This window comes from Mirounga leonina, unplaced genomic scaffold (genome assembly GCF_011800145.1).
Source record: "Mirounga leonina isolate KUSES-001 unplaced genomic scaffold, KU_Mleo_1.0 Mir_168, whole genome shotgun sequence".
In the NCBI taxonomy this organism is placed as follows: domain Eukaryota; kingdom Metazoa; phylum Chordata; class Mammalia; order Carnivora; family Phocidae; genus Mirounga; species Mirounga leonina.
The window spans coordinates 65,496,843-65,511,332 of NW_023270426.1; the positions used below are offsets into that span (position 1 = coordinate 65,496,843).

Sequence of the window (14,490 nt, forward strand, 5' to 3'; positions counted from 1 at the left end):
TGTGCTCTGGTAAGCGCTGTGAATTGTGCAAGACTGTTGAATCTCAGATCTGTACCTCTGAAACAAATAATGCAATATATGTTAAGAAAAAAAAAGAAGAAGAAGAAGAAGGTAGCGGGAGGGGAAGAATGAAGCGGGGGAAATCGGAGGGGTAGACGAACCATGAGAGACGATAGACTCTGCAAAACAAACTGAGGGTTCTAGAGGGGAGGGGGGTGGGAGGATGGGTTAGCCTGGTGGTGGGTATTGAGGAGGGCACATTCTGCATGGAGCACTGGGTGTTGTGCACAAACAATGAATCATGGAACACTTCATCTAAAACTAATGATGTAATGTACGGGGATTAACGTAAGAATAAAATAAAAAAAAATAGGGATCAACTGATTATCATCGCAGTAGGAAAAAAAAAAAAAAGCAAAACCATAATTCAGACAGCATTCCATGGACAGCAGAGAAAGAATACAGAGAACTACAGGGAGTGTAATAATTGACTATTTTGTCAATATTAAACTTTCAATAAGAATTGTTTTTTTTTTTCCTTTTTCTTTTAAAATAAGACTGTTTTAACTACCTTGACAGACTAAACTTACATGAGCATTTGAACATAGACGAAAAGAAGTGAGAGCCTTTGGGGTTAAAACTTCAATATGAAATGTATTAAATACAGAAGATTCTTTTATGAAGGTCTTCTAAAGTTGTCTTACATTTCTTAAATCAATCTGTAGCACATAATCAGTAAAACCGTATCATTTAAACAGAAAAATCATGACTTAGAAACTCACCCTTGTGCAGCTGTATCCTATTATGGCTGTAACTTAACACATGAGTTTCAGAAGTTGTTAAAGTTGAGATCAGGCTAACAAATCTTAACTGTTAAAAAAAAAAGCCTATAGTGAGATGCGACAGCAGACCATGAAGAAGGACTAGATTTGATCACAGGTTGAATGTCGATCATAGTTTATTTTGATTTGTTAAATCTTACTTATATATTAAAAAATAAATGTATCAGGACAGATGGCCATTAAGTGATCAAGAGGCCACTTATTATTTTTTTTTTCCATTTCGAAAAATTTTCCTCTGGGGCTGAGACTTTCAGTATTTAAATCTATCAAATGTATATATACTGAAAAAAGGATTAGAGAACAGTGCTTATGCCACTAATAGCTGAACTGAAATCTGCATTTGTCTCTTAGTATAATTAAAATAAAACTAATTGTATCCTGTAATAAAGTAAAACTAGCATTTGAATAGGCTTCAGTTCACAGTTTAGATGCTAAAATTATCAAAATTCAAATTATTGTAATTAAGATGCAGTTGTTAATCCAAAAAAAGCTAGTGAGCAGTGGAGGGTTTGTTTTATTTTTCCTTAACCATATATTTTTAGGCGCACTTTATGTGGTGGAATGCAATGCAATATGTGAAGAGATTTTACTGCACAAGTACCTTCAACCCTTACATCCTACTCCATTCCTTTCTGTGAAATGCAAAAACCATAAATGTATCATCAAATTTATAGATTTCAGATAACTACACTAAAAAGCATGGGATGGAGAAAATACTTTACTCCTGAGGATTTTTGCTCTCTTGGGTTGCATACAGCCAGATTCATGATTACTAAGATGTTTTTAATAGCTCTATAGTCTGGTCCAATTTTTCCAAAGGGTAAAAATATACTTTTTGAAGTATTCACCTATCTGATATAAATAAAAACTTTCATGCAGAAAAATGTTTCCTAAATGGAAATTAATGCACCTCAAATACGTGAGAAATTTGCTTCTAATTGTACAATGTTTAGTAACAGTTTCTTCTCACTTTTACATTATGAAATTTGGGCAAACATATTAATGAAATCTAACATCACTTTATCAAGTCAATGCTGGAAACCAACAGATTCTCAAGGCTTCAATGACAATGAAGATCATTTTTTTTAACAATCTGTTTTAGGAAAGTTTGCCTTGATTTTGGCTTTCAGTTAGTCAAAGTGATTTCTCACTACAGGCATGTTTACATTCGCAAATTTTGCATCTTGTGTGAATGGGCAGGAGGACAAGAGGATTTCTGCTGTTGAAAAAGCTGCAATTCTTCCTAACTTAGTATCAGGAAGTGTACCTCCAACACATATCAATATAATATTTTTCCCAATGCAACATAATGCCATAAACTTGCAGAAATAATCTAGCATCACTGTTAACGCCGATGGCTCCCTGTTGCCTGCACTTCTGCGTGATTCCACCTGCCTTTACAGCCTTGTCTCCACCTTCCCCAAAGCACTGTTTTTGTATTGCCTGATAGGTCTTTGGACAAGCTCTTTTCTCCTCAAAAATGCCCATCCCCTCCGACTCTCCTGTCACTGCTTTTAGGATAGCTCATCTTTGGTTGTGACACATGACAAATGAAAAGAAACTAGATGTTGAACAAAGCCAGGAATGGAAGGCAACATGGAGCTATGCCTTAATTTCCCTGCAAAGAGATTCTGTCTGGTGGTTTGGAGACTCCTAGAGCTACTTGCTACAAATTTGAGACATTTAGGCAGTGGAGAAAAACAGTCCAGTGTCAGTTTAGATGAGCAAATTTCAAACTGAGAGCCCACCTTATTTAAAATGTCTTTACATTATTTTTCATTTGAAATGTGAAATAGTTCTGGAAAAAAGCAAAAAATTGTTATAGAATTCATTTCCTTCCAGGAAAGAAAATAAAAAAACAAAGCGCAACTACTGCCAGATGAACACCTTGTCTAAAACAAATGAGAGATTTAATGCATTGCAAAATGCCACCTGGAGGGCCTCCTTGGCAGAGAAAAGCATCCAAATAATATCTCCTTAAATGAATGTAACTATCCCCATGTGTATCGGTCTCAGACTAGAAAACTCTCTGGGTGCTTTTCTTGACCAACTTGAAGAGAAAATTCAATTTACAATTGCTTGTTTTTAAATAAATCAAAAGCCACTGGAGGCAAAAAAAGTTAATCAAATGATCATTTACATCCCTTGTATCATGTGTTTCCAAAGAATGAAAAGAGAAAAAAACCTGCCCTTGCATTTATAGAAATTAAGAAAAGCATTTTGAGAGAGAGAGAGATTGAGAGAGAGAGAGAGAGAGAGAGAGAGAGAGTGTGTGTGTGTGTGTGTTAATGCTCCTTTGTTCAACTGTCCTGGATTTTAAAAATTCTTGGATTGGCTTTTCAACTTGCAGGAAAACAAGGTAGCAATTTTTCTTAAGGATTTGGTAGTGATGTACTTAAGTGCTTAGCTCTGTCCTCCTGGCAGGGAGACTGGATTGGGGTGGGGGAAAAGGGGCCACGAGTAACTAGGAGGAGAAGAGGCTGCTCAGAACCTGCTGTTCAGGGCTGATGGCAGCTTTTTACAAGCTGTGTAAAAGATGAGTGTGGTGGCAGCAGCTTATGGGTGTGCAAAGAAAATGAGTCCGTGTGCTAAACTCTGGCACATGCACGACAGGCTGCCAAGGCATGGCATAACCCCCAGGCAGACTTTTGATGTCCTGCCCCAGAAAGTGAGTAAGCCTGTTCCCATTTATTCCATGAGGATGGTGAGTGGTTGGATGTTTCAATGTTATAAAAAGTGCTGGTACAGAAATTTGCCATTTGGCTTACTTTCATTTAGTCATTTTTCATATTAGAAACACCTGAGTGGAGAGGATCAGCTGTTTAATACCTACACCTATTAAGCCAGGTAAGGAGTTGCAGAGTACAGCCCATTCCAGGGTAAGCACGCAATGCTATCTGATCAAATTTAGGTTCTGTGTTAATGAATGAAATATATGAAATAGGACACTTCCTTATCTTTCCATATAAAAGAGTTCCTGCAAAGGTCTGGATGACAGAACATAATGTATGTTTTATTTTAATCCCTTTTCTATTTTATTCTCTCTCCTAAACTGTAAACAATTGCTGGGGTTTAGTTAAGCTTAAAAAGTGGACCATATAATTTCAGATTAAACTTCTTAAATTCACAAGAAACTCAGTGAAAAATTGCTCCTTTATTTCTTTTTACTGCTTCTACTCTCCAAACCCGCAGCATAAGACCCCTGGTTCTATACAATTTATCCAAAGGTTTGAGCAGGTCAAGAGCCCTTTTACCCTTCACTAGTGAATTCAGTGCTATTGTGGGAGAAAGACATTCTTTTCTTCCCTTTTCACTTAAAGAAACACACTAAACCTGAATAGACTCCAGGCTAGTTTGGGAGAGGAGTGATTTTTATTTGTCTAGCATAGATATTGACATATGCTTGAAGACAATTTTCAAAGAGACAGAAAGAAGAAAGGAAGAAAGGAAGGAAATAAAAGTGCTTTAATATGCCATTAAAGGGCACATTGGTAACAATTTCTAAGAAGAAAATTTTATAGAATAAAATGGCCTAACATTTTTTTCTTCATCACACATATGAGAAATATAAACTAAAAGGACATCTGGACTTATTATTCGGCAATCAGAGAGCAAAAATCCAAGCATTGATGTTTTGATGGAGACAAACATAACAAGATTCACAAAGAAAGCTGTAACTTATTGAAGAAAAAAAAATTCCATATGCATTTTACCTTTTGGGCAGTTCCATAGCAAAATTCTATTTCAGAAGCCCTTTGTAATATGAAACTCACTGTAGATAAGATACAACATGAAGATAGTCTGTTTTGCAGCAGCAGGAAATCAAATTGGTTCCAGAAACTAAGTTACATGACAAATGGTTTAATAGTATTGCTAGAACTGGAGAGCTTGATTGAATTATTTTTCATAATCATTAAAAAAAAGGATTTTGAAATAACTTTGCCATAGCTGTTTGGATTTTTTTTTTGCGGGGGTATGTTGCAGAGGTGGGAAGACTCTAATTTTATTGGCCTTTTAACTAAAATGTTATAATTTGTTACCAAAATTTAAGAGCTCACTGGTGATTTGTTGTTTGCTTGCAACAAAAATTTTCAGACACAATACTTGATTTAACACAGTTAATATACGTTATTGAGGATTAAACAGGTTAACAAATACAGAATATTTATTATCATATCTAAGTTATTTTTAGTTTTAATCTCAGTAGCAATCAGCCCTGCTTTATTTAAAAAAGCATCTGGAAGAGTTCATTAAGTCTTAGGGCAGTCTTGTATTTTAGGAAAGACTTCCAGTTAGTAAGATGTATCACTGACAAAATAACCCAGCGACTTATACCCGTAGGTGAAATGAAATCATTCTCCTGACTGAAGTCAGGAACAAGTTAAATTTCACTTAGACCACAGTTCACGACTAAAGAGATTTAGGAGAAATCACACTTAAATAGGATGTGACTAGACGTTTAGGACTATTTTCAGAAAACTTTTTCCCCTTCAGTACTTACAGTCTTTGAAGACGAGAGCCGGGTCTCTATGAGGCAAGACTTGGGCAATGATGTGTCTCAGGGATTCCAAGGTTCTGTCCATCTTGGGTTTGCCTGTGTGAGCCTACTGCACAGTGTCCTCATGCCTGAATTCTTGCAGTCCTGGACTGAATTTGTGCAGCTCATTGATGCACAGGATTACCAAAGAATCCCTTTTAACATCTGCCAATCAGACATTTCCCAGAATCTAAAGACCCCTCAGGGGGCCCTCCTCCCAGGCTCACTTATCTTTGTTGTATGCTGAGCTAATTAGCTCTAAAGGCTGGCTGACAGGCGGGTTCCCATTGCTTCCTTCTGTTAAACACACCCACCTACAGGCCAGCTGGGGAAGCTCGCTAATCATGGGACCAGCTTTCCTCTCCAACCAGATTTTGCCTGAATGGTGTACAGCTTTCTGACTTGGGTATTTCTTTTGGTCCTCCGCCTTCAAATGCGCTGTCCCCTGTATAAAATCAAGAAGGTTATTTCTCAAGGAAATTACTTTAGTAACAAAGGAATTTCCAGTTAAGAATTAGTACAATCTAAATTTTTCTTTGGTAAAGAAGTGCTATAAAGATTATGGGTTATGCTGAGTGAAATAAGTCGATCAGAGAAAGACATGTATCATATGACCTCACTGATATGAGGAATTCTTAATCTCAGGAAACAAACTGAGGGTTGCTGGAGTGGTGGGGGTGGGAGGGATGGGGTGGCTGGGTGATAGACATTGGGAGGGTATGTGCTATGGTGAGTGCTGTGAATTGTGCAAGACTGTTGAATCACAGATCTGTACCTCTGAAACAAATAATACAATATATGTTAAAAAAAAAAAAAAGAAAAAGAAGATAGCAGGAGGGGAAGAATGAGGGGGGGAAATCGGAGGGGGAGACGAACCGTGAGAGACGATGGACTCCGAGAAACAAACGGAGGGTTCTAGAGGGGAGAGGGTGGGAGGATGGGTTAGCCTGGTGATGGGTATTAAAGAGGGCACGTTCTGCATCGAGCACCGGGCAATGAATCATGGAATACTACATTAAAAACTAATGGTGTAATGCATGGTGATTAACATAACAATAAAAAAAAAGATTATGGATATCGTCAGGGACCAGATTACACTTTCTACTTGAATTCAGGAGCATCTTTTTGGGAACCAAGTTTAAATTTTTTCCCTCTCACCCAAGTTATAGTAACTTCTGATGGGTAGTGGCAAGTAAAACTTTGTGCACTGTCTTTTGGCTTGCCTGGGAATGTTGGTTTTCCTATTTATCCTTCAAGGCAATCATTCTCAGGATTGAGTTTAGTGAAATCTGATACCACTCACTTCCTTTCAGTTCATGGTAACTCTTTCTATTAAAATTTTCAGGAGAAGCAAAAATATATTTTTCAAAAGAATATAGTTACTAAAATATCTTAACAGATTTTAATAGATTTCTCTATTTCCCATACCACTCACAAGATTAAATAGTTTTTCCACAGGAGACATAAATATAAGTCATGGGATTCCATTGTAGTAATTAAGATTTATACCAGATATAAAAGAACAGATCTTAATGGCTGTGATCTATGTTAGTTATTGAAGATTTATTGAGGACTACTCTACTTTTACTTATTTTTCCAGAGTAGGCACAAGAGAGTGCTCTCCAATGTTCTTTCCAATTTTGATTCCATAATTATGTTATATTACATGATTTACTGAAAACAGTTCTTTAGAGACAATATAAAAGTAAAATGTTTTGCATATGATAGGCTTCTTCAGCTAGTTGGTAGAAGGGTGGGCTTAATAAAAGGAAACAGAAGAAATGGGGCTGTGATAATAATTCTTATCATAATGACTATTACTTAGTAAATGCCCACAGGGAGTGTATGTTACACACAACAGAGACATGGGGCTGCCCCACTGTGCAAAGATACTATTAAAAAAAAAGAACTTGAAAGAAGTAGCACTTTATGTTAAGACACTTATTTAGGGTCCCAAAATGTACTTTACATGGGCTGAGCCAAATAAGAGATCATCAGTATCCTTGCCATTCATGAGTTAAAAGAGAAACTAGATGGTTTGTAGACAAAAAGCCTATTACTATACAGTGATTGGACACAATGTATAAATGAATGCAAGTACTTTCAGTGTGATACTAAATTGGAAACCAGGATATTTAAGGTTCCCATTAGAGGAACAGGAATTCTCAAAGGAATGAGACTGATAATATAAAAATTGGTTGATGCTCAGATTTCAATCAATAAATGGACTTTTTATGAGCATAAATTTAATTCTAGCAGTACATAAAAATATTTTGGTTGTTTTGTGTGGTGGAACACTGAATTGAATATTAGTAAGATCTAGGCTTTGATTTTTGTTACCTGTATAACTTTGAAGAAGTCACTCATCTCTGGGCTAACAGTTCTCATCTAGAAAATCTAGGGGGCTGAGTAGGATGCTTTCTTTCAGATCTAACATCTATGATTCTGTGGCTATATTACAAATGACCACAAATATTATCACACATTTTCTAGCCTTTTAAAAAGTCATACACTTATTTCCTAAAAGCTGGACTGGTCTTCAAATAGATCACTTCTAATTCCACAGTAAACCTCATATCCTTTCAACAATATGAGAGACACAAATTATAGGGTGAATTCAAAGATACTCATCACTAATGCTAACTCAGAGTTTGTTAAGAAAATTAATCTCAAACTTCCCCAAGATTTTTCTAAAGAAGGCAAACTGTAAGAGTCTGCTTAGAGAACCCCAAAACAGCTTTGCAAAGATAATTCTATAAAAGTATCATGATCTTTACTGAGTTATATTTTAAGAAATGAAAAAAGAATTCTAGAAAGGGGACTGTACAACATTCCAATTGGATAGTATAGTTTCTTCTTTCGGATCAGGTCCAAAGCTTCAGCAGAAATTTTCCAAATCCTCTGCTAAACGTTTCTTCCCCTTGTCCACCCATAAAGACTTCTCACCCTAGAGTTCTGATGTAAGACATAAAAAAACAACTCAGTGGTTTCTCACTATTCTCTTTGATGCATAAAGTACCTGAAGGAGATGGAAAAGCTTAAGAAACCCCTATGCAATATGTCTATTTCATACAGATTCTATGGTTCACATGCTAGATTTCACTGTCAACCTCAACCATCTGTAGGCCCATGCCAAAAGAAAAATTCAAGTATTAAAACAAGGGTAGATGACTACAGTGAAAACCAAAATGTTGTCTTTACACATCCTGTTAGAGTACTACCCAGAAGTGTGAGAAATGGCATCCAACTGACATATTTAGTATTCAAAACTTATTACCCAATGGTAAAAGAGGAAGGCTCAGGGTAACAGCACACTTACTAAGCTTCCAGGGAGTACAGAACTCCAAAAATGTAAGAAATCAAGGTGGTAGGGCGCCTGGGTGGCTCAGTCGTTAAGCGTCTGCCTTCGGCTCGGGTCATGATCCCAGGGTCCTGGGATCGAGTCCCACATCGGGCTCCCGGCTCAGCGGGAAGCCTGCTTCTCCCCCTCCCGCTCCCTCTGCTTGTGTTCCCTCTCTCACTGTGTCTCTCTCTGTCAAATAAATTAAAAAAAAAAAGAAGAAAAAAAAGAAATCAAGGTGGTATATTTTGCACCATTTCATGCACAATGCAACAAAAAATCTATGGAAACAATAATTTTGCTGGCAAGGAAAAGAAAATTCATTCCTATCACTCCAGTAAGTGGCTCATTACAGGCACAAAAAGGGTAAGGAAGTGGGGGTCACCAATTGAAATAACATGCAGCATGTTAAAACACATAATAAATGCATCAAAGAATCATCTTTAGTTAAAAACAGGAGAGAACAGAAGAGAACACTCTTCTCCTTGCCTCCCCACTTCATGATCTGCTCTGTCCCGGAGGAGGAGGCTGGAATAGGTAAATCAGGAGAATGGGCCTATAGATGAGGCTGTAGTGAAAAGGATGAAATTCCAGGCATGCAGGCATGCAGACTCCCCAAAGAAGAGGCCTGCAGTAACTGAGCCTGAGCCAAGTCATGGCTACTCATCTCTAGGAACCAAGTGACTAAGGGATGGAGAAAACAGAATGAAATTTAGGAAGATTATCTTCCCTGAAGCTATTTCTTCACTTACTTGCTAATGTTTTTTTAAAAATTTACAATTTGAGATAAATAAAATGAAAAAGAATTAAAGTCATGTAGTTAAGTAGAGAGAGTATATCCTTTACAAAAACAATGGGAAATGACTGATAGCAGCTCCTTCCAGATTTCAATGGGAGATAGGTGAAGGGAGCTAGAAGGGCCTAAGAGCTGGATTGGCAAAAGAGGATCAGGACTGTGAGCAGGACTGTTTCTAGGGGTATGTCGGAAGGTGAAGAAGGGCAAGGCCAGGAAGAAACTGACTTTGCAGAGGTAATGACTAATGACTATTTAGTGTCAGCTAAACAAAGCTGAAGAGATCAGTAGGAAGAATGAACGGCTGGTTAGCATCAACTCTGTTAACTCTCAACTGGGAAAGGACCAATGAGATGTTTGAATCAAGGTATTTATGAGAAGGTCAGTTAGAAAGGCAACTTCAGACAAATTAAATTCAAAAGACACAAGTAACATAAGATAACTTTATCTCAGACATTTTTACTTTGATATTTCACTACATTTAGGAAATCATCAACAAGTACTAATCTGTTTAACTACAGGAACAGATAATTAGAAAATTGATTAATATCCAATTTATAGGTTAAAAGAATGTACATCTCCTCATTTTCATACAATATTACAAAAAATGCTTTCTTAAAATAATATCCCTCCCCACCGGATAAAACTGCTAGTGAACCGCTCTTTATCCTTGTCAGGGTAGTCAGAATCATCACTCTTAACCAGAAAGCACAATGGAAGTATACCTGTTTATCTGAACCTTCTGTTATTATATATTATATATATTTGGGGGCCTGAATGAGCCCATGCCATCTTGACTGTTTTAAGTAAGCAATTACGCAGCCCTGTCTTGGTATTTGGTCTTGAAGAAAAGTAAAAATTGATTCTTTAAGAAATACTACAGAGGCCAAAGATCTCACCAGAGGAGGTGTTACTAGTTGACAGGTTAAATTTTCAGGATAAACTTAGAGATATTTAAAGGTAAGGGAATTTGAATGTTCATTTATAAGATTGGAGATAATGCCAAGCCCTTGGGTCATTAGATAGGTGTTCTGTGAAAACCTAACTGATTGCCTTAACTGTGGCTGGCTGACATCCAGCATAATATATATTTTGAAAAGAATAGTTTAACATGTTGGGGCGCCTGGGTGGCTCAGTCGTTAAGTGTCTGCCTTCGGCTCAGGTTATGATCCCAGGGTCCTGGGATCAAGCCCTGCATTGGGCTCCCTGCTCCGCGGGAAGCCTGCTTCTCCCTCTCCCATTCTCCCTGTTTGTGTTCCCTCTCTCGCTGTGTCTCTCTCTGTCAAATAAATAAATAAAAATCTTTAAAAAAAAAAAAAGAATAGTTTAACATGTTTTGTTTTTGGAGTGAATTTTTCCAGTGGCCTTTATAACAATATTTTCTTTCATATAAGGTTATCTAATTATTGGTTCCTCTCCCTCTCCTTGCATTTTCTCACAGGAACCATCCCCCTACGCCACCCCACCCTCACCTTCTGCTGTCTGGGACAGGAGTTTATTTTCCTGGGTGTTCAAGAAAAAACTTTATACAAGTTGTGGCTATAAAGTGATCAGACTGATCCTAAAAGAGGTGTCTGAAACTCCAGCTGAGTCTTTGAGCCTCTCCTCAAATGAAAAGAGTTGAGGTCTTGTATAAAGGAAGGGCATGCTGGGGGATGAGACACACGTTTACATAGGCCAACTGAAGCTACATGTTTCTGGAGGTATGAGTTCTTTCAATGTTTAAATCTTTGCAACAGTGATGAGCAAAATAAAATGAAAACCTAGACTATGAAAAAAATTAATACTATTAGATTAAAACAAACCCAGGAAGAATGTTTATTGGTTGTAAATAAACGACTTAAACCTGAGATTAGTTGATGGATATGTTAGGTTCAAGCACAAGCTGGTAATTTCCTAGCTCCATATATTTTAGATGAAGGTTCCTGTAAAGATTGCATCATTAGGATACTCTTAATTCAATTCAGGCTATATTTATGGATACGCTTACATTAAGATAAAAGCCTTGTGCCCATCCATTTCACACTGTAAACTATAATTTCCATTTCACTTCCCGTGCAGTAACTACCAGAGTACTGCACTTAGCACGCATCCTGTTGACACAGAAGAAATATTTCTTTTCAAAATTTGTTTAAAGGAAACAGAAAACTGTATAGAAAGGGGGCCTATTTTTCCACAAAATGAAAACTAGGGGAAGACCAAGTTAGAGAATATAATATATTCTTCTCATCCTCTCTAGGTACCTCAGTATTGTTGAGCTCAAGGAAAAAGTACTGCCCCCCACCCTAGCACCCTACTCCCCTCCCACCTCCCCATGAAAAACCAGAAGTGTTCCACTCAGGGCTTCAGTCTATTGACAAGGGTTTTCTTGGGCCTGTGAGAAAATGAAAGGTTTATCATGGAAAAAACAAACAAACAAACAACAACAAAAAACCTGTTTTCTAAAAACGGAAGAAATTTTGTGGCGGATAGGACTCAAAATCTGGACCTGGTTGTAAGGACTGTCTCCTCTCATACCTCCACACCAGGAAGACAAGTCAAAGTTTGTGGACCTCGGTGACTTTGCAGAAGAAATCCCTGGGCTAGATACAAAGTTCCAAACCACTTGAGTACTCTGGTTTTTCTACTTTTTTGCCTTTCTGGTATGTATCAAAAATTCCATCTTTCTTCCCAGTCACTCCCAATCTTATTTACTCCATGTGACTTTGGGCAAGTAATTTTATGTCTGAAAATACTTTCTCATCTCTAAAATAAAAATAAGGTAATCAAGAATCTCTATACCTCTAGTATAATAGGATTCTATCCCAGACTGTCTTAACCTTAATACCTAAAATGACTGTGCAACATTTTAGCTTCTGTTCAATTTCTTCCAAAAAATTGTCTAACGTTGACAAAGTTCCCTTAGCTCTCCCTCCCACCCCCTTTATTTTTAAATTTTAAAAAATTTTTAATTTTTAAAATAATGTCTACCCCCAACATGAGGCTTGAATTCATGACCCCAAGATCGAGTCACATGACTGGGGCACCTGGGTAGCTCATTTAAATGTCTGCCTTTGGCTCAAGTCATGATGCCAGGGTCCTGGGATAGATCCAGGCCCTTGAAAGGTTCCCTGCTCAGTGAGGAGCCTGCTTCTCCCTCTCCCTCTGGCCCCCCCAACCCCGCCCCGCCTGCTCACACATGTGCGCATGTGTGTGTGTGCGCTCGCTCTCTCTCAAATAAATAAATATGTTAAAAAGTAAAAGTTGCATGATCTACCAAATGAGCCAGCCAGGCACCCTCCCAACACCTTTAAAATCAAATCACTATAGTGCTCAAAATCTACAATTGCTCCTTTTGCAATACATCGTTAATTCCAAAAAAATTTTCAAAATCATTTTTAATTTGTTCCTTTGCTGCATAACACCCTTTTCCCAACTATAGCATATTACATCCATCTTCTACATGATTTCCTCTTTGCAAGGTCATTTTCAGTCTCCTTATTCAACTAAATCCCTCTTCCCCACAACTCACCAAATTACTCTGGCCTTTCACTTACCCACTGTCCTTGGAAGTTCCTCAGCATGAGATCAATGGTACCAGGCTCTTTAGTAGTCTACTTTGTACTGTCATGTAATTGTTGCATGTTTATTCTTCTCTCCAAACATAGTGGAGGCTTTCAGTCAACAAAAATTTTATCTTAAAAATCTGTATGCTCCCCCAATATCTTTAGACAACATCAAGCATTTGCAAAACTTATCTGAACATTGTATTTTTTCCCTAATGTAAGCCAAACCTCTATCAACAGCAGTTAGAGTAAGCATTTTGTTTTTTGATTCATTCAAGTGGTTACTTTTTTTTAATGGAAGCATGTTATATTGTGACAAATATTCCAAGTAAAGTATTTTGTTATGAGGCACTCTTATTTATGAATTAAGCTATAATAATCTGATTCTAAATGTTATAAAAATGCTAATTTTAATATCATTATTTATAATATATATTATGTATATATATTATAAAAATATAATATGAAAATATTTAAAGTATAACAGTATTAGTCACTCACTGCAAGTGTTGTAGATTTTGGAGTTATTCCCACACTCCCAGTTATTACACAACTGTGTAAGTCATGGTTATTCTGAACTTTACCTCATTCCCAGCCTTCTACAGTTGCATAGGATGGTTGAGACCTTCATACAGCAAATCAAGGTCAAACTAAGATATGGTCTGATGCTCTCTAGGGAGATGTTCTGAAGAGAGATGAAGAACAATGGAGATGGTGAGCCTTAGTCACTCAGAATATTGAATGTGACTTGACAAAACCTACACCTCAGGGTAGTGCTTTCCCTGGGAACCTAATGAACTCATCCCACCACCTTGTGGAAGTGGCTGATAAAATTCTAGGGCAGCAGGTTTACGTGGTAAGTTCTTTAATTAGGTAACTCTTTTTTTCTTAAAATTTGCTGAGTACGTGACTAAAAGAGTGATTATCTTCTGGTTAGTACCCTGTAAAGATCTATAGCATTCTGGAGAAAGCTCAAAGACAGCCAGCTATGCACCAAAGAACAGACCGATGGCTACCAATTATCACAGTTATTTAGCACAAGTATAAACTACATTATCTTGTAGGAAAAAGTTATTTAATAGGAGCAACAAGTAGAGGATGCAAGCCTACAAGCAAAGCATTTGTATGTCTAGATAAAAACGACAGTGAAAGGATCATGGTCAAAATATCAGTGACCTTGGAAATAGGAAAGATTCCTCATGAATCCTCCTTTTGGTAACCTGAAATCATTTGAGCAATACTTCCTAACACATAGCACATATCAGGCACTGTGCTAAGCTCCTTATAGGTGTTAATTTTTACAGTAACTCTAAGACAGGCACTGTTAAATGTTCTTATTTCACAAATCAAAAAAATGATGTTAGACAAGCTACAGAAAGCAACTGACGTTTGGGAAGTGGTAGAACCAGGATTTACATTTGGAACTCCCAGAC

At 37.3% G+C, this 14,490-nt stretch overlaps 1 protein-coding gene across 7 annotated transcripts in view; it reads right to left on the reverse strand.

The window, feature by feature from the left end:
- LIX1 (limb and CNS expressed 1) overlaps window positions 1–14,456 on the reverse strand; it is a 67,592-nt gene extending 53,136 nt beyond the window's left edge. Inside the window, exons 1-2 of one of the 7 annotated variants that reach the window (XM_035014944.1) lie at window positions 13,642–14,456; window positions 13,049–13,165 (exon numbers count right to left, since the gene is read on the reverse strand). Coding sequence is in view for 3 of the 7 variants with exons in the window: in XM_035014939.1 (XP_034870830.1) it covers window positions 5,344–5,425 (82 nt within the window). In the remaining 4 variants the exon portion in view is untranslated. Of the gene's footprint in view, window positions 1–782; window positions 871–5,343; window positions 5,545–8,698; window positions 8,817–13,048; window positions 13,498–13,641 lie in introns of those variants that run through there. The other 6 variants (XM_035014939.1, XM_035014938.1, XM_035014943.1 and 3 more) reach the window with 6 other exon arrangements.
- Window positions 14,457–14,490: the final 34 nt, after the last annotated feature.